Source organism: Phalacrocorax aristotelis, chromosome 6, assembly GCF_949628215.1.
Source record: "Phalacrocorax aristotelis chromosome 6, bGulAri2.1, whole genome shotgun sequence".
NCBI lineage: Eukaryota > Metazoa > Chordata > Aves > Suliformes > Phalacrocoracidae > Phalacrocorax > Phalacrocorax aristotelis.
In genome coordinates, this window is record NC_134281.1 from 41,297,241 (window position 1) to 41,316,366 (window position 19,126).

Sequence of the window (19,126 nt, forward strand, 5' to 3'; positions counted from 1 at the left end):
TCTCTGTCGTTGTAGTCGCGCAGAAGCTATTTGATCCAGTAGAACCTGCTTTCAAGACCTATTTTCGAACTTTTAAAGTACATGTAACCTTACCTGTTAGTGTTGATAAGTGTTTTCTTCATATTTCTGCATGGTGGAGAGAATTTACTACATGAAGAAAAACCTACCCATATGCAGGATGTGTAAAGAAACTATCTCGCAGTCCAAAAAGGACTATATTTTTATAGCATACTTTCTTTTAATATTAAATATTTTTGGATATAAATGCTATTACCTTTTCTTTTGCTAAGCATTTGCACATAATGACTTTGAATTCCATACTCCTATAGATGAATGCTAGCAGTGTTAAAATTGACAATATGGTGTCCTTTTAATGAGTGTTTTTTACTGTGTGGTGTTAAAACATTGATAACACCGCTAGCACATAGCTCGTTTACATGTGGTTTTTCTTTCCTTCTGTTGTGCTCCCACTTGTTGGCAGTACATGCACCATGCTGGACATGGCAGGTAGGCAGGGTCCTTATTTCAGAAAGCTCTCGTGTGAAAAAGCTTTTATGCGTACAAATGATTTTGCAAACAAGAAACTGGTTTCACCAAAGAAATTAGGAGTTTGAAGTTGATGAAGGCTTGTGAAATTAGCAAATTAAATGCACTGGAGGAAAGCATATTTACTGTTAATTCTGAGTATAATTACTGCAGAATACTCAGATTTTGAAATATGGTTGTGTCCTTCAGAAAAAGAGGCAGCATGAAGCTGCTCCAGTGAATACTTGTTGTTTTGCTGACAACTGCAATAATAAAAATTACCAAGTTAGCCACAGCTACGTGTGCACTTTAATGGTGCCACTTGCATTCTAAAGTAATAAAAGTAGTAAATATTTGTTTCTGTGTCATCAACCTAACTTACACCTTGTTTTGTATGAACATTCCTGGGTACCTGTATGCAACTTCACCAAATCACTGTTTGAAAACATGATGCAAAACTGGTTTTGTCCTGGTTTTTTTTTGAGGGCCAGCAAAAAGAATGAAAACACCTTTTAAGTTGCAGAATGAGTAGGGACCCTAATGAGTATTGTAAGACAATATTGCACTAAGCAGAATTTTATTTTTGGGTAATAACATTTAAGAAAAAAGCCAAAGAGAAAAACAATAGTACTAGTATAAGGCAGCAGAAATGTCTGTGCTCTTTGGTAACCAAATATTTTTCAGACTGTCCCAGAGCAAGGTGGTGGCCACAGAGGTTGCAGTCTTGGCTTTGAGATGTGGCTTAGAGATGGAATGTGTGGGGGTTTATAGAGACCCCAAGTGATGAAAGGCAGAGATAAAGCAGAGAGACAAAGTATTTATTGTGTATCACAATGGTGCTAGAAGGGGATAGGGTGGTGCTTTCTTTAGTTAATTAGAAACAAAGTAAATTTTTGGTGGGCTAATATATAAAAGAAGGAGATGGGTTTTGGAAGTGTCTGAGTAGTGCAGGTGTTCTACCTGGGAGTCTACACACATTCTTGATGCAAGCTACACTGCTGTGGACTGTATGTGGGGTGGATGTGCTGTGACAATCCACGTGGTGATTTCACCTGTTCCACAAATTGTCATAAAAGACTTCTGGCAGGCACAAATGTTGGTGTTTCTCCTCAAATAGGCAGGGTTTGTGGCGTGACTAGTGCTTGCCTGTGTTTCTTTTTCACTGGTCTAAGACATGAAGCAGCTATTGCACAGCTCTTCCCTTCTTGTCTTACCCCTTCCTGTCCTGGCTTTAAGTTTTGGGTGACTCTTCTTGCTCAAGGAGAGCCTGTGATCTGGTGACATATTGGTTGCTCATAGATAGACTATAACAAATACCAAATCTGGTAGCTTTCTTTTTTTGCTTCCTATTAAGGGCCAGTACGACTTAGTGAAAGGCCTGGCACCAATCCGTGATCCTAAAAATGATCAAGAGGTTCATGAAATTGAAAATGAATGTCTGGGGATGGCTGTCCTTGCAATCTCTCACTATGCCATCAACAGAAATGTGAAGCTTCCAGAGCTTCCCAAAGATATCAGGTAAGTTGGGACAACTTCGTCACTGTTGGGTCTGCTGCACTTCGCTTCAGAAGGGATTTTAAGGATTTTTACCTTCCAGTATCTGACTGTACAGGAGTTACAAGCTCCAACTCTACTATTGCTAAGTGGGTCTTCCTAATCTTGTCAGTAGGGGCATGTATTAGAAAACCTGAATTTTTCCTACCTGGAGAGTATTTAAAATCTATGCAGCTAGTGCACCCAGCATACTGATGTATTGGGTACCGACTGACTTGCTGTAAATTCAGGGTTCTGGGTTAGTAGGTTCAGAAATGGCACTGTTGTTAAGTGGCAACTTAATGAGAAAACTGTTAGAATAAATTATAGAGTCATAGAATCATTAAGGTTGTAAAAGACCTCTAAGATCATCAAGTCCAACTGTCAACCCTACACTACCATGTCTCCTATACCATGTCCTGAATTGCCGCGTCTACACATCTTTTAAATACCTCCAGGGATGGTGACTCCACCACCTCTCTGGGCAGCCTGTGCCAATGCCTGACCACTCTTTCAGTAAAGAAATTCTTCCTAATATCCGATCTAAACTTCCCCTGATGCAGCTTGAAGCCATTTCCTCCTGTCCTATCGCTAGCGACTTGGGAGGAGAGACCAACACCCACCTCAGTACAACCTCCTTTCAGGTAGTTGTAGAGAGCAATAAGGTCTCCCCTCAGCCGCCTCTTCTCCAGACTAGTATTTGAATTCCTTTTGGCTATTAATGCTGCTACAGTGCCAGCTGCACAGTGCTTTCCTGCATCTTGTTCTCTGTAACTTTCAAAGTATGGCAGCTGCATATTTTAGAGAGTTAAAAGTTTAGGAGACAACATATTAACTTATAGCATTGTTTTTCCTTCTAGTTACAAGCATTATATCCCTGAAACTTTGAACAAGACTATCAGACAGAGGAACTTCTTAACCAGGATTCGGATAAATAATGTTTTCAAGCATTTCCTTAAAGAGTTTAACAACAAAACCATTTGTGACAGTAGTGTGTCTCCACGTGATCTGAAAGTTAAATACTTGTCAACAATGGAGACCTTGACCAAACATTATGGAGCAGAAATTTTTGAGACTTCATTTTTGCTGATTTCATCTGAGAATGAAATAAATAGATTTCATTATGGAGACAATGAGATTCTCCCACTATATGAAGTCATTGTAACAGGAAACAATGGAATTCAGTGGAGGCTCAAGCCAAATGTAAGTATCCCTTGATAAATGGCAATTAGAGGATTGCTTTTGGGGGAGTAACAACTGTTAAAAAATGGTCATGATCTTCAGACACTACAGATCAGCTTTTTATTGAAGGGGCTTCTTTCATAGGATTATAGGATTGTGCAGGTTGGAAGGGACATCAGGAGGTCTGTAGTCCAACCCCTGTTCAGGGTTAGCTATGAGATCAGGCCACGTTGCTCAGGGTTTTATCCATTCTGGTCTTGAAATCTTCCAAGGGTGGACTGTGCACAAGCTCTGTGGGCAACTTGTTCACCAGGAAAGTTCATTGGGAAAATTAAAGACTGTACTACGCCTGCCAGACCAGTCACAAGTCATGAAAGATTAATATCTGTGGAGGTCCTTAAGGTTTGGTGCTCTGCCTTGATATCAAAGTCCGTTAATGCTTTTCTGTATATGGCATCCCGAGTGCCGTGTTCGCTCATACTCACAGACTTTTCATGAATAAAATATAGTGACATTAAAGCCAAGCTTTTTCATGTCAGAGATATTTTATATGTTGTTCCTTGTTTCAGTGCTGCTAATTGAGGTCACTTTGCTTAACCTCTTGTGTACTTTGTGTACATAAATATTAAATGTGCTCTAGGTTTGAGGGGAATATGGTATATTCTACAGTTTTTCTCCATATGCAATACTTGAACAAATGGACCTCTTTTTGCATGCCTCAGATCCCCACAGTGATGAGAAACCTACCGATAGTTATCTTTTGTGGCATAGCAAGTATTGTACTTCACTCCGTTTAGTTGTAATGTAACTACCTCTGATATAGAATTTCTTTTAAATTATTATATTAATGGGGGGGCGGGGGGAGGAAGAACTGATATTTGAACAGAAGAGCTTGCAAGAAGTGCAGCCTGTTTCTTGTAAGACTCTTGTTTCTGCTGATTTATAGATTATATTTATTTAAATGCCTAAACCAAAGACTGTCATCTCGGTGAGAACCTTGCTGTGACTAGCAGGAAGCTTTGCTCAGCCTGAACACTTATCTTTTTAAAAAAAGTAGCTACTAATAATTTTCAATAACTTCTGACCTGTAAGATGCTTAGCTTCATTGTGTTCTGCATGCAGAATTTAATCTGTTGTCAGCAGTTCAGGCATGCAGTGTGGGGAGAATGCGGCTCTTGCCTTTTGGGTAGAGCTCTGAGAGTCTTTTTCAAGTACATAATTTAGAAATTTCAGTAGAACCTTTTCAGCCCTGTACTGCTACTGAAACTATTGCTAACATACCAAGAGAGATAAGTTGCCTAGCTAATGACTGCTTGCTTTCATCCCCATGAAAACTGTCTCATGGGCAATTCTTGATAGAACTATATCCTTGCAATGCAGATACATCGTACGTGTAAATGAATTGATAATTTTGTGCAAAAAGCATTCAAGAATTAAATAGCTGTGGACAATTAATTTGTCATGAGTTTTGTTTTAGAGTAAAAATACTGTGCTAAAAAAAAATTTTATTAGCATACTTTTATCCAAAATATATTTACAGTCTGTACAGGCAGAGAAAGAGAAGAAGAAAAAATCTGATGGCAAAACCAAAAAGGATGAAGAAAAGCACAAAATTCGAGACTCGTGGAACAATTTTTCCTATTTTCCTGAAATCACCCACATTGTCATCAAGGAGTCTACAGTTAGCATTAACAAGCAGGATAACAAAAGAATGGTAAGAACCATGGGAAGCTATAGCTGACAACACTGTTGTCGGGCTACAGGTGACAACCTCCTTGAGGAACATTTTCTAATGGGACTCTTAAATAACACTTAAGTATGCTACCCCCAACACTGTACAAATGCAAATTTGCTCTTCTAAGAGCAGCAAGTTGCTGAGCACAGTTGTTTCTCTACACTTGTTACTGTGCCTGGTGGCCTCCGTGATATGCTTCTCAGCCCATGGCCTTCCTCTGTACAGACTGGATAGCCAAAAGCAGCATCAGGAAATAGGAACTCAGCAAGGATGGCAGAGGGAGTGGAGGCAAATGCAGAAAGGACCCAGGAGGGAGGGGAGTTAGTGTATAGCTACCCAGTTCTTCTTCCTGTGGGCTGCCAGCTGTTACAATTTGGAAAGGAGCTGCCAGAGTGCCCTTGGCGTCAAATCCAACATGACTGCCCCATTCCTGGCATTTCACGAAGGCTGGCACAAGAGCTTGCCTTACAGATCTGATGTAGGATTACAGCAGAATATAAATCACGCTGGAGAATGGTAGTTTCTAGCCAGTGATGAGTAGGGAGGATAGAGAATGGTCAGTGTTGGCTCCCTAAATGTGTATGGTTTTCTGTGGTAGGTTTCTGGACAATTTTTTAGCTGCTCTATGCAAAAATTGCTGGTATTAAAATGCTCCTGAAATGTTTTAAAAGAATTGTAAGAATTCTTTACTAAAATATCTTTTTGGTGTAGGAATTAAAACTGTCCTCACATGACGAGGCCCTGTCATTTGCATCATTGATAGATGGGTACTTCAGACTTACAGCAGATGCCCACCATTACCTCTGCACAGATGTGGCTCCTCCACTTATTGAGCACAACATAAAAAATGGATGCCATGGACCCATTTGGTTAGTAAAACATTTGATTTTAATTTTTCCACTTGAATAATTAGTCCTCTACTACTGCTGCATATTGAAACCATTGAAGAAATCTGACATTTGGAAGGTTGTCAGTTAACAGAAGATTGTAGAACTGACTTTTTCTAATGATTATATGAATAAATAATCACCGTTTCTCTCCACATCAACTTATTTATCAACTATAAATCCAGTGTTTCCTCATCATAAGAGTGTTTTGAGGCTTACTTCACTAATAGCTATAAAGATTATTGCCAGCTGAACAGATGGGAATATTTTAGGTAAACAAAGTTGAACTGTATCTGCACTGATCCTGGGAGTTCTTGGATGGAGGCACAAAGCCTTTGTTTTTTAAATTAGCGAAAGCAATTATTTTCCTTTCTGCCCACCTTTTTGGCTTTTCCCTTTATGTTTGAAGATGCAATATATAGAAAACTGAGTCTATATGTGTGCACTGTGTTGGATGCAGAATTTCCCCGTTGAGCATGCTAAGAACTTAATAAAACTTTATTGCCTGGCTCTTTTGCAGCTAGATGAGAGTGTGTGTAATGCACACAATTAAATTAGGTTTTAATAATATAAATACTTCTAAGTTGCTGTTAGACATTTTTGTTCCAAATATAGGATTACTCTCCTGTGCATTTACTAATAATAGATTCTGGATGCAACTGCTCATTTGTTGGTTTTCCTCATTTATACATTGACTCTTTCAGCACGGAATACGCCATCAACAAACTGCGTCAGGAAGGGAACGAAGCAGGAATGTATGTGTTGAGATGGAGCTGCACGAACTTTAGCCACATTCTCATGACAGTGACTTGTTTTGAAGGCTCAGAGGTACATCAGGTGTGGCATTCCCAGCAGTAATCTGATAATGACCTAAAGACTAGCAGCTCCTTGTAATCCATGTTGATACATTTATGTTCTTTAGGGAAGACACTCTTATCTTTGATAGCTGATGCAGCAGATACTTGTAGATACTTGTACTCATAGCTTTGTTTTTCCTGGACACCTGTGCTATCTCTACAGATACACCACCTCTGCAAATATGATTTATTACATCCAGAACACTTCCATTCATAGCAGTAAGACTGTGCATAGACATGATTGAAATTAAGCTTTTAAAACTCATATGGTGTGAGAATGACATACAGAATTTGTCACTGCAACTTACCTAATGCTTCTTGAACATGAATTTAATTAAATGAATCTATTTTAACTGACAATGAAAGTAAAAGAATAGTGCATGAGGACGATTGCCTTTATGAGCAGAGCACCACAGAAGGGGACATATGCAGTTAGCTGGTGGAACATATGTTGTGAAAGATGAGTGATAAGTAAAAGCTCATGAGGTGAGATAGGTGAGAGAACCAGTTAGAAGTAGAAAAGAAGAATGGAGCAGCTGCACAGAAGTTTGTATTTTACAGACCTCAGATGGAAGTCTGCAGCTGACTTGCTAGTTTTGGGCAGATACTTAAAAGTATTCACACAAGAATAGTAACAGCGTAAAAGTATATAAACTGTTTTCCTTCTCTTAGGAAAAAAATGTTCATAGAATTGATGAGGTCAAGAAGGAACATTTGAAACAAGAAACAACAAATAGATAAAAAACCATCTTGGAAATAATAGTAATCTCTTAGCATTGATATTTGGTTCATCTTCTGTAGACATTTGCAAAAAAAAAAAACTATGATCAACACTGTCCTTAATAGAGTGGGCATCTGAGGCATTGAAAGAAGAAATGAATTTTGTCTTGGAAATCATTCATCCTTATTGCAAGGCTTAGAGAGGAAAGACAGGTGACACAAAGCTGCAGTACAGTAGAGGTGAGGAGGCAGGAGTAGAGGGTAGAACTTGAAAGGGCCCGGGCATGAGATAGATAAGTACAAAAGTTCAGTCATTCTTCCCCAGTATCTCTGAATGAAACTGGCAGGTTTGAACAATAGCCTGAATTTTTGTTTCACTTGTTGAACAATCTGGGTTGTAAAAGGCAGTTTTGCTATTTTTAAGTTGAGTTTTTGAAACCATGGTCCAGATTCTGCAGTTCTTGACCAAGTGAAGAGAAAATTCCTTCTGAAGAGTCAGGGCTTCTGCATACTTTCAGGCTCTGCAAAACTCAGAAGCCATAATTGGACTTGTTAGATGACTGCATCTTTATGTCACTCTTCTTCCACTGTGTTGTTATGAGCCTTCCTGGGACTGAAGGTTATAGGAATTTTGGGGCCTTTTTCTACTTTATTGGAGTTTGATTAGAGAACCCTAGCTTAGGAGCAAGTGATTAACTGGTCCTACATGTAATTTCAAAGGTGTTGGGGGAGCTTTTATCGCTTTACAAACATTCTTTCCTTTTAATGACTGATATTTTGCTTTCTTTCCCTCCCCCCCCCCCCCAATAGCAGATGATAAATAATTCAATCCAGTACAAGAACTTCCAGATTGAGGTGAAGAAAGGCGGGTACTCCCTACACGGTTCAAACAAGTCTTTCTCATCCTTAAAAGAGCTGATGGATCACCTGAAAGGACAAATACTTCGAACAGACAACATAAGCTTTACACTGAAGAGGTGCTGCCAACCAAAACCAAGAGGTAGTCTGTCCTTTAAGAGAAGCAACAAACTTTGTTGTTGAAGGAAAACGAACTCCAGAAGTAGGAAGCATTCTTAGTGTCTTTGGTTTATTCTGTATTCTTGTGTGAAGGTCTTTTGTCATTTTTAAATTTATATATAGTTTGTTTCTTCTCCGTGGAGGAGGAGTCATGTCAAAAAGCAAAAGCAAGCGCTGTGAACAAGGTTTTATAGGGTTTCCTTTTAACGTTACAAGCTCAGCACAGGGATGGTCAGGGGCTGGTGCTTCTCATGAGCTTTGTTTGTGGGAACTTTTCAAATGACAGTGAGAAAAGTTCTGGTTTCCCTTTTTGCACCTAAACAGCTGGCCCTGCAGTATCGATGGCAGAGGTGGAACTCTAGATTAGTTTAAAAAGAAAATGTCACAGCTGACTCAGAGTCATGGGCTGCAATGCTGCGGCGAAATGGGGGCCTATACAAGGTTCTTCCTTTGCTCCATGAGTCACGTCTGCCAGGCAGTGCTGCCATGCATCACTGCAACCTGCAGTGTTTGTGTGGCAACCTCTGGTTTGAAGCATGTTTGCTCTCATTATGAGCTGTTGTTTACTCTATTACTTCATGACGCAGCAGGGAAGGTTTGGTCCACAACTGTTAGCAAGCAGAACAGCCTTGCAGTCAGTAGATTCATCTCTGATGGATCTGGATGACTTTAGAGGGCTGGGACAATCGTGCATTTGTTAAACTGTTAACGCCAACACTTAGTAGAATTTTTTGCTATAAACTACAAGTGTGTTGCAGCTGAATTTTGTATGAAAGAGGAAGCACAGTGGTGTGATTGTGTTGATCAGATAGTGGTTTCCTGTTAGAACAAGGGGAATAACTGAGCTACTTTAATTACCTGCTTGTACTGATGGTTTTAGAGGAGAGTACTCTGTAGATAGACAATGAGGTTATCAGCACTTTGAAGAACATTGGTCATTATCTGGAGCATGGAGAGATTAAACATTTTGACATTTTTATTATATTTTGACAGCTGTATTTGGAATGAAATAAAACGGGTCAAGGAGCTGACTGCTCACTTCAGCTTTTCATTGGCATTGGTTACAGTGGGATCCAGTGCATTATTGATGCTCTTCCCTGTTCTGCCTCTTCCATGTTTTTTTCTTTGCTTCTTCCTTTTTTCTTCTTTTTGAATCTATTTAATTGGTTATTCACAAGGAAGCTTAGAGGATGCAGAAATAAAGCAGTTTTTCCAGTGTGTGGTTCACTACTGATTGTTTTCAGAGTGCTACATCATGGTTTAGTCCCAACGCATGTGTTCTGCTTCCAGTAATGGGAAGGCCACATGCACACAGACATACAAAACCATCACATCGTAATAAATAATGCCTGCTGTCAAACACAGGAAGACAAAATTCATGTGCAAGACTTTTGTATCTAAACATGCCTCTCCCTGACCAGAAGCAGGTGGGAGGAAGCACCGGGCTTCTGCGTCTTTTCCTTCTGTTTCCCATTCCCTGATTTAATTCTAGTGCTCTGGAAACAGACTGTTAGTGTTTCCCAGAGAACAAGACATTTTCAAGGAGGGCAAGAGAGGAAATGAGACTCCAGCTACCCCTTACCTATCTCCATGTTGGAAAGGAGATGTACCTGTTGGCAGGATGTACCTGTTGGCGTGTGTTATTTTACTTGATATACAGCAGAGGTATTGCCTCTTTCAGTCCCAGGTATTTCTCTGTGCAGTAAACACTATCAGTTTCTTAATATCAGCCTCAATATGGTTGATATTAAGATTGTCTATTTAATATAAAATATGCAGCTCTCCTGTAGTGAATTATCTGAGTGACAGAATAGAAATTACTTGAGCAGAAGTTACACCACAGTTTCTTCTTTTCTCCCTCCTCTTTCATTTGGGGATTTACCTTGCAGTGAGTATATACAATAATGTTATTGACTGGGAAGGGTGAATGCAGTTATCTTTGAAAAGTCTTAAAGCATATTTTCTCTCCCTGCCTTCCAGAAGTCTCCAACTTGCTAGTTGCAACCAAGAAGGCTCAGGAATGGCAGCCTGTTTATCACCTAGGGCAGCTGAGTTTCCATCGAATCCTCAAGGAAGAAATCATGCAGGTAGGTAGCTGCCAAACTGTGTTTCATTCTTACGAAGTGTGACAGCCCATAACATACTTAACATAGTTAAGTACATTAAGCAATATAAAATCACAGCCCATTTTGGCTGGTGGTTCTACTCCCATTTCTCCTCAGGAAAACATCATTTGAATCTTTATTTGTGTTAAAGCCTCTTATTGCAGAATATAAATGTTTGTATGTCTTTGTGAGGAAAAAGAAGAGAAGCTTGGAAGCAATGCCTTTCACTAGAAACCAAATTGATATTTGAGCTATTTTCTAGTGTCTGTGGAAAGAGATACTTCTAAGGTCATTCTTAAAAAATCATTGAAGTCTTAAGAGCTGCTTTTCCTAGCTGGTTTGTTGCTAAATGTGGCCGTATCTTTTAAAGCCTGACATACCAAAGAAACAGGCAACTTGAGGTTTAAGATAACACCCTACAGTAAAAAAAGGGGTGAAATATTAAAAAGCTAGCTCTGAAGAATCTTAGCATTCAAAATTTTGTGTTCCAAACTGATATGGCACATATTTTGCTGAATTTTGTGACAGTTGTTTGCAGTTAGTGATGCAAACAGGTGCATTATTAGGTGACCTGAATAAACTTCAAAAAACACACAGTGGCTTGAATGCATAAATCACATTTCAGACCTGAGCTCTTAAATCATGCAGTTAGCTTCTTCCATTAAATAAAAAGATTTTGTGTTTTTGTTGAGGGTTTTTGTTTGTTTGTTTGTGGTTTTGTTTGTTTGTCTGTTTTTGTATTTTTAAATTGCATCACTGATTAGGGTGGACAGATATAGATTATGTTAATTGTTTTTTGATTGTTACGTTTACTGTCAGCATACAGACTTCCTGAAAAGATATCCCAAGGCAGGATCCTCTGTTATTTAGGAGGAAATTGCTTTCCCAAACAAAGTGTTCCATTGAAATACTACTTCCTCTAACTTTTGGAAACACATTAAACATTCACTCAATAGCAGCTTGTTGTAATAATAGTACAGTAGTTATTTATTCATTTGGTCTTTAATAATGTTAAATCACACCAAACCTGTTTGATGTTAATGGAGATGTAACAGCCCTTTTATATCAAGTGAGTTTATAGTGGTGAGTGTGCTCAGAGCAACTAAAGGAAAGAATATCACCTGTTGTTGGTTTCTCACTGTAATAATTTTAAGTCGATATGTAGCTAGATGAAGTGGAGGGCTAAGTCCACTTGCTACTTGGAGAGGCAGAATAGGGTGCAGATTCAAGTATTTGTGTAGATCTACACTTGTTTGCTTCATGTCCTGGTTTGAAAAATATATGGTGTGTTATGTCTTAGGATGAACATCTCGGAAGAGGGACGAGAACACAGATTTACTCAGGCATTCTCAACTACAAAGATGATGAGAATGAAGGATATCAAAATGAAAAAGAGATTAAAGTCCTCCTCAAAGTCTTGGACCCCAGCCACAGAGACATTTCTTTGGCAAGTTTTTTCCTTTTTGTCTGCTGTACAAACAGAGTCTCACAATATTGGACATGGTTAATTATGGAAAAGCCTTTAAAACAAAGGGTTGTGTGTATAGGAGGGGACTGGGAAAATGCTGGAATGGGAAATGCTCAAATCCATCACTAACCATCACTTTTGAGGTACTCAGTAAGCTGATCTCATCAGCCAGGCAGCAGCATCGGGTCTGGTTGGAGCATGCCAGTGCTCGCTTCCAGCCTGCACGCATGCAGACTGTAGTGCAAGGAAAAGGGACCCAGACCTTTCAGTGGTATGGAATGCACCATCATACCCATACCCATGGTCTCGCAACTGTGTCAGCTGAGAGCCATGGAGTTCAGCGAGGGTACTGCTGTCTGCCAGAAATTACTTCCGCCTGGTGCGTTGGGCTATGAGTCTGTCACCAGTTCTGTTATCGACATGGCCATAGGCAAGTTGCTTGATCTGCATTTTGCTTAATCGTCTAATAAGAGAGGCTAAAGCGTCACACAGGGGGTGCTAAGACATTGTATATGTGTGTCTGTGAGAGTGCAGGGAAGAGCACTGGTTGCTTACATGACCTAGTGAACAACAGCCCATCTCTGACAGCACTCCCCTGCCCCATTACTACAGTGGGATGGCACATGCCTACGACTGTTGACCCTTATATTACTGGAAAACACAATAATCTTTTGCAAATGTGTTTGTTACTTGATGCTCTGTATTTGTTAAACACTTGGATGACTGCCACAAGGACTAGCAGTTTAATGGCTAACCTCTTTCGCTTTCTAACAGGCATTCTTTGAAACGGCAAGCATGATGAGGCAGGTGTCTCACAAGCACATTGTCCTCCTCCATGGAGTCTGCGTCCGTGATTTAGAAAGTGAGTTCAGTGAACATCTCCCTAAGCAGCACGCTTAAGCAGCAGGCTCGGTAGGGACAGGGTAGCCATTCGGTTCAGTGCTAGCATGGGGGTAGATGGGGTTAGCAGCTGCTGCCTCTTGATTCTTCAGTGCAGACAGAAGCGGAATTGGAAGAGCAAGGCAGCTGCAAAGTCCTTCACTAGCAAGTTTCCTCTTCCAATGCTGTTCTTGAGTAAGTGCCTAAGAGGGTGATTCCTTGAGGTTGGAACGACAGAGCGATGGTGGTAGCGTTAATACAAACCAGCCTTCAGGAATAAGTTATTTCCCTGGGAAGGGTCTGCCCTGTGGTCTTTGAAACGCTTTTTTCCAGGTTTAGTGTTCATATACCACATAAAGCCACTCTTCTCAGCCTTTTAACTTGGACTCTGAGCACTGAAATAAACTTTGAGGAAGGTGATATAAAGGCATATTGTAACCAGCTTGCCTGGTGGTGGGGGGAAAGATGGTAACAGGCTTATTGGATTGCTCCAGGCACTGGTTATTGCAATACTGACTTTATGCACCTGACTTTGTAGATATCATGGTTGAAGAGTTTGTGGAATTTGGGCCTCTGGATCTCTTCATGCATCGGAAGAGTGAAGTTCTGACAACTCCGTGGAAATTCAAAGTTGCCAAGCAACTTGCAAGTGCACTAAGCTACTTGGTAAGAATGCATCTTGACAAAAGCGTTGCCTGTTGCTGCTGCAGTCTAACACTGCAGAGGTTATTGTGCGTTAGTAGCTAATGAATTTCCTTTCTCAGGTAGTGGGACTGTGCAGTGAGCAATTTTGCTCCTTGTGAAAAACGAATACAATGTTGGTCTTTTTTTCCAAAATGCATCAGCTCTACAAATACAAATGCTTAAGTGTGCACAGTATGTTTCCCTGCTCCTGCTTTCCCTGTTTTTCTCTAGGATAATTTCTTCCAAGCTGTATTTTTTTATTTCAGCCTGGACTATTTTACAGTGATCCCCTACGCTATAGGCATGTTAAAGCACTTGCAGAGCATTTCTAGCTCACTGGACTCACTATATTCTTTTCCTCCCTTACTGCAGGAGGATAAGGATTTGGTACATGGAAATGTGTGTACTAAAAACATCCTACTGGCAAGAGAAGGAATTGACACTGAATATGGTCCTTTCATAAAGCTGAGCGACCCAGGAATACCAATAACTGTGCTGACCAGACAAGGTATGGTACAGGGGTCAGATTTCTCTCGAGTGTGGTGGGGAGGGGTAAAGGAAGAAAACAGCTGGTATAAACCAGCTAGAACTGGCTCTAGAATAGAAGTAAATCAGCTTCCATGAATCTGAAAACTACAGGGAAGTGAAGGACACTTGCTGACAGTGGATGCTTGTTGCATTCATTTCTCTTAAAAAGTCACGTTAAGTCTAGTGAGGTAGTATAGAAGGAATCAGAATTTCTGATGGCTCAAGGCACGAGCTTGTAAAAGCCACAGAAACATCCTTTTGAGAACAGGGATTTGAGAATCAAGATTTCCCTGAAACTGGACAAATACTGCAGCTTTAGTTTATTTTAGTTAAGCAGCTGTTAGATTAGAATAATTCAGTTAGAAGGCTGGTTTTTTAGTCCTTTGATATTAACTCCAAAATGCTTTGATTCTGTGTTTTATCTAAGAATGCGTTGAGCGAATCCCCTGGATTGCACCTGAATGTGTTGAAGACTGCAAAAATTTAAGCATTGCAGCTGATAAGTGGAGTTTCGGTACAACACTGTGGGAAATCTGCTATAATGGAGAAATACCACTGAAAGACAAGACGTTAGCAGAGGTAAAACTATGTTACATGAAGTTTACCTTGACATCTCAGATACACCCTCTTTGGCGCTTTGGTTTCCATACCCAATTTGAGTTGCTTTCAACTTACATGAGAAATCCAGCTCAGCTGGACTTGATAAGGGGCTGATCCATCTAAATTGCCACGGGTTGCAGTGGGAAGTCTTGTCCTTCCTACAAATATTGCTGATTATTGCTTCAACCTGACCTTGTGGGGATTTTCAAAACTCAGCATAGTAGCAATTAAACAGAACTTCTGATGCTCTCACACCTGTCCATTTCTAACCCCTATGATCAGTTCTTGCTTGTTCTTGCTTGTTTCTTTTGGACATTGGTTCAGAACTGGTCTCTTGTGTCACCCAATTATTGTTGGCTCTGAAATCTAGAAAAAAATGTAAATAAGTCTTGTTCTGCCTTACTGCTGGCAATGTCTATTCATCGCTGCTGGAGTCCCTCAGTATATATTCCAATCCAAATGTGCTTTTTCCCTCCTGAAGTTTTGCTGCGCTGGTAAGGCGATGGGGTAAGGCAGCTGCTGCTCATATGAAAGAAACGACTGAGTACTTGAGTCACCCCCCAAGTTGTTTTAACAGGAGGCAGCTGAAAGAAACTTGCTGTCCTGGCTACGGTCTGCTTCCTGCTTGTGGCAGATCTCTTGGGGTAGTTCTGCTAAGCTTAGAAAATGCACAAGACTGCCCTCATCCCATCTGCCCTGAAGCTGGTACCTTCTCAGAAGTTGTGAAGGCCAGCCAGTATTGTGCTGTTTCCTTGGCAAGCATTTCCACTCGGCTGCTTGTCCTGGTGCATAAATACCATGGCAAACACGGCAGAAAAATAACTTCTGAAAGGTGAACTCTTCAGCCCATTTTAGAAACTTCATGTGTTTTAAGTGATTGCTGCAACCTACACCAAATTCAGCACAATAATAATTCTCTACTAGTAGGAGATGGTTTAGAGTTAAAGATGAAAAGGAGGATTTCCTTGGCAAAGTCAAGTAAAAGCTCACAATGAGTTAAGGATCTAAGGGTCATGTTAGGATCCTGTAGATCATAATCTGTCAATCAATCCATGTAGAACATGGGTTTATTAAGTTAAAAGCTAAAATTCACGCAGGAGTTTCCATTTGCACCTTGCAGAAGGAGAGGTTCTACGAGGGGCATTTTGTGTTGGCAACACCATCATGCAAGGAACTGGCTGACCTGATGAAACAGTGCATGAACTATGACCCCCATCAGAGACCCTTCTTCAGAGCAATCATGAGAGACATCAACAAACTGGAGGAACAAAGTAAGGCCTGCTTTCGCTTCGCAGCTGGAGGGAGGGATAAGGAAGGCTGTTTCTTTGGCTGTGTTGGACACCTTAGAGCAGCCTTCTTGCATGCGTACGGTTGTATTGGCAGGAGCGCATTGCGTCCTTACAACAACGGAAGTAGCCCTTTTCTATAGATGAGTGCAAATAGGATGCAAGCATTTAATTCATACTGAATGTGGGGCTTACGTTGTGTTGGTGTTGCTGCCATTTCATTTGATGGTCCCTATCTTATGTAACAGCTTAAGTTAGTTTCAAGACAATCTTTGAGCTCCATTTCCATAGGACTCTCTTGACCAAATCAGGGCATTAAAACAGATAACTCTGGTTCCTGGTTCATCTTATGTTGACGTTACTACCGAACAACTAACAGAAAATCAATTAAGGGCAAAACCTGATGTCCCATACCTCATATAAATAATCATAGAAGCTGAATAACTACTACAGGGTAGGAAGTATGTTGAGAGGAAACTGAATCAGAATCTGGAATATGACCCAGTGAGCAACCCACAAAGTGAGGAAGATCAGCAAGTGATAGGCAGGCATATACAAATGGAGGGAATTCCTTGTCAGGAAGTAGGCAGGGTTTAAATAAGGGAAGTTGTGACAGTAGGGATAGAAATGCACTGACAGCGGCAGAATGGAAGCAGCCAAGGATGCCTTGAAGTGTCAAGACCCAGGTGTCCCTGTGGGAACCTGTCTGACCCGGGACTTTTTTTCCCACTCCCAGATCCTGATATTGTCTCGGAGAAGAAGCCTGTTACAGAGGTTGATCCCACGCTCTTTGAAAAACGATTCTTGAAAAGAATCCGTGATTTGGGAGAGGTAAGAGAATGTCAGATACAGAACTAGATACGTGCTTTGTGTGTGTGTATGTACAGCTGTCTGTGCATCCTCTCTGCATCACGTGAGGAAGGTGTGAATCATAAATGCCTAAAATTTAGCATCAGCAACACTATGGTTAGTGAGTGCTGTGTTAAATAGCACAATCTCTTCTTTTACAATTAGGGCCACTTCGGTAAGGTTGAACTCTGCAGATACGACCCAGAAGGTGACAACACAGGGGAGCAAGTGGCAGTTAAATCTCTAAAGCCAGAGAGTGGAGGGAATCACATCGCTGATCTCAAGAAGGAAATAGAAATCTTGAGGAATCTTTATCATGAGAACATTGTCAAATACAAGGGAATTTGCACAGAAGATGGTAAGTCTTCATGTAGAATGTTAAAAGTAGACACTAAAAGTAGAAGGGTTTTCCTTCAAAAATGAAGCATTTTAAAAAGCAAAACGGTCTTAGTTCAGTCTTATGAGTTTAGATCTTTCTTCAGGGAAAAAGCAGCAATTTACCTCTGAAGTCCTCCTCCCGCCCATTTTTATGCTTGGCTGACCTGGATATGAGCAACATGGTTGATGTTCTCACCAAATCCAGTAAAAAAAACGAGCAGCTGGGCAGGCTGGTGTCTGTGTTCCAGGGGCGAGCTGACCATTGCAGCCGGGCCATAACCCCATAAACCAAGAGGTGATTATTGGAAGCATAGGTCATTAATAGAAAAGGGCCCTATTGTCTTATATTTTTGCATTTGCAGTAGTGATTAAGACAATATTAAGAACTCTAAGTTCAGTTACCTGTCCTGCCTGGAACAGATTCTCCTCTGGACTGGTCCAGTGACTGGTAATGGGAGTGAGCCCATAGCCATGGGATGCTGTTAGAGCCCACAGTGCTGTGGGCTTGTACCAAAGTTATTGGTGGTAATGACGTGAGAAGGGTCACATATCTGCAAATTAAGCACACATTCTGTTTTTAGGAGGAAGTGGGATTAAACTCATCATGGAATTTCTTCCTTCTGGGAGCCTAAAGGAGTATCTCCCCCGGAACAAGAACAAAATCAATCTCAAACAACTTCTCAGATACGCAGTTCAGATCTGCAAGGTGAGCCTGGCACCAGAGCCTTCCTGCAACTCTTCTGTTTGATTAGTTTAATATTTAATTTAATAGAGTGAGGAGAGGAGGGGAGGAGAGGCTCGCTTTATGAACAAAACCATTCTCCTTGCTTTGTCCCCAAGGATCTGAATCCTGAAGCAGCCTCTCCTATGCTTCAGGTGCTGCCGGCGCAAAGATCAGCAAGGGAATAACTACCAGGTTCCCTTGCGTAAAAGTTTACTATGGGAAGAAGTTGTTCCTACTGCAGAATTTGAAGTATTAGGAGGGAGGGAGGACAGCATTTAGAAAGGGTGTGTTGGCAACAGGGAGGGAGCAACGTGAAAGTCTAAAGCAAGGAAGAGATGCGAGTGCAGTCAGGCCATGTGAAGCAACGTGCTTTCTGCAAGAGACTGGTTTTGTGATTATGGTGGACCGGGCATAGAGACAGACTTTCAGGTCTAATATCAGTATCAGTTTTAGCAGCACACAAAGGCACAGTTGCTGCGGAGAGAGGGGTTTGAAGATGGTGGCTGATCAGCTGAAAATTAGAAAGCAAAGCAGAAACAGCAGTCTCAACAGATGAGGAACCCAAAACCCGAGTTTAAGGGGGGCAGTGTCGAAAAGGACTCTGGGAAGTGCCAACAGAGAACCTCACGGGAAACCTGGAGAGAGCAAGGGAGCATTTGAAGGGGAAGTTGGAGAAAAACAGTGTTTAAAGTAGTGGAGAAACTAGCATAAAAGGCTTTCTTCTCTCTTAGGGAATGGACTATCTGGGCTCCTGTCAGTACGTGCACCGTGACTTGGCGGCAAGAAACGTCCTTGTTGAAAGCGAGAACAGAGTGAAGATTGGAGACTTCGGTCTCACCAAAGCCATCGAGACCGACAAGGAGTACTACACTGTCAAAGATGACCTCGACAGCCCTGTTTTTTGGTAGTAACTTGTAACTCATTTTCTTTAACCAGACTGCAGTGGAATAACTTGCCCGTTCCTAGACTTAGGCTTTTAGGCATCCTGAAGATTTTTCCTGTTTTGATAAATGGCCTAAATAAAGACACAACATCAGAGCCAGAAGAGGCACCTGGTAGCCTATACTTATGTTCTCTGGTGCTCTTTTATTTCTTCCTGCACTTAACGAGCCATTTTCCCAGAATCTTGTTTTTGGTTTTGGTCTCCTTTAGTTTCAGTGACTTGCTCT

General features: G+C 40.9%; 1 protein-coding gene across 8 annotated transcripts in view; it reads left to right on the forward strand.

The window, feature by feature from the left end:
- The window catches only part of JAK1 (Janus kinase 1), a 66,411-nt gene that overhangs the window by 43,662 nt on the left and 3,623 nt on the right, over nt 1–19,126 (forward strand). For 2 of the 8 annotated variants that reach the window (XM_075097350.1, XM_075097354.1), the window contains 17 exons: nt 1,880–2,043; nt 2,919–3,261; nt 4,781–4,954; nt 5,687–5,844; nt 6,567–6,699; nt 8,250–8,439; nt 10,437–10,543; nt 11,862–12,008; nt 12,804–12,891; nt 13,447–13,574; nt 13,965–14,100; nt 14,548–14,699; nt 15,841–15,991; nt 16,743–16,837; nt 17,021–17,213; nt 17,815–17,939; nt 18,689–18,861. In XM_075097350.1, coding sequence (XP_074953451.1) covers nt 1,880–2,043; nt 2,919–3,261; nt 4,781–4,954; nt 5,687–5,844; nt 6,567–6,699; nt 8,250–8,439; nt 10,437–10,543; nt 11,862–12,008; nt 12,804–12,891; nt 13,447–13,574; nt 13,965–14,100; nt 14,548–14,699; nt 15,841–15,991; nt 16,743–16,837; nt 17,021–17,213; nt 17,815–17,939; nt 18,689–18,861 — 2,657 coding nt within the window. The remainder of the gene's footprint in view (nt 1–1,879; nt 2,044–2,918; nt 3,262–4,780; nt 4,955–5,686; nt 5,845–6,566; nt 6,700–8,249; nt 8,440–10,436; nt 10,544–11,861; nt 12,009–12,803; nt 12,892–13,446; nt 13,575–13,964; nt 14,101–14,547; nt 14,700–15,840; nt 15,992–16,742; nt 16,838–17,020; nt 17,214–17,814; nt 17,940–18,688; nt 18,862–19,126) is intronic. The other 6 variants (XM_075097351.1, XM_075097355.1, XM_075097352.1 and 3 more) reach the window with 3 other exon arrangements.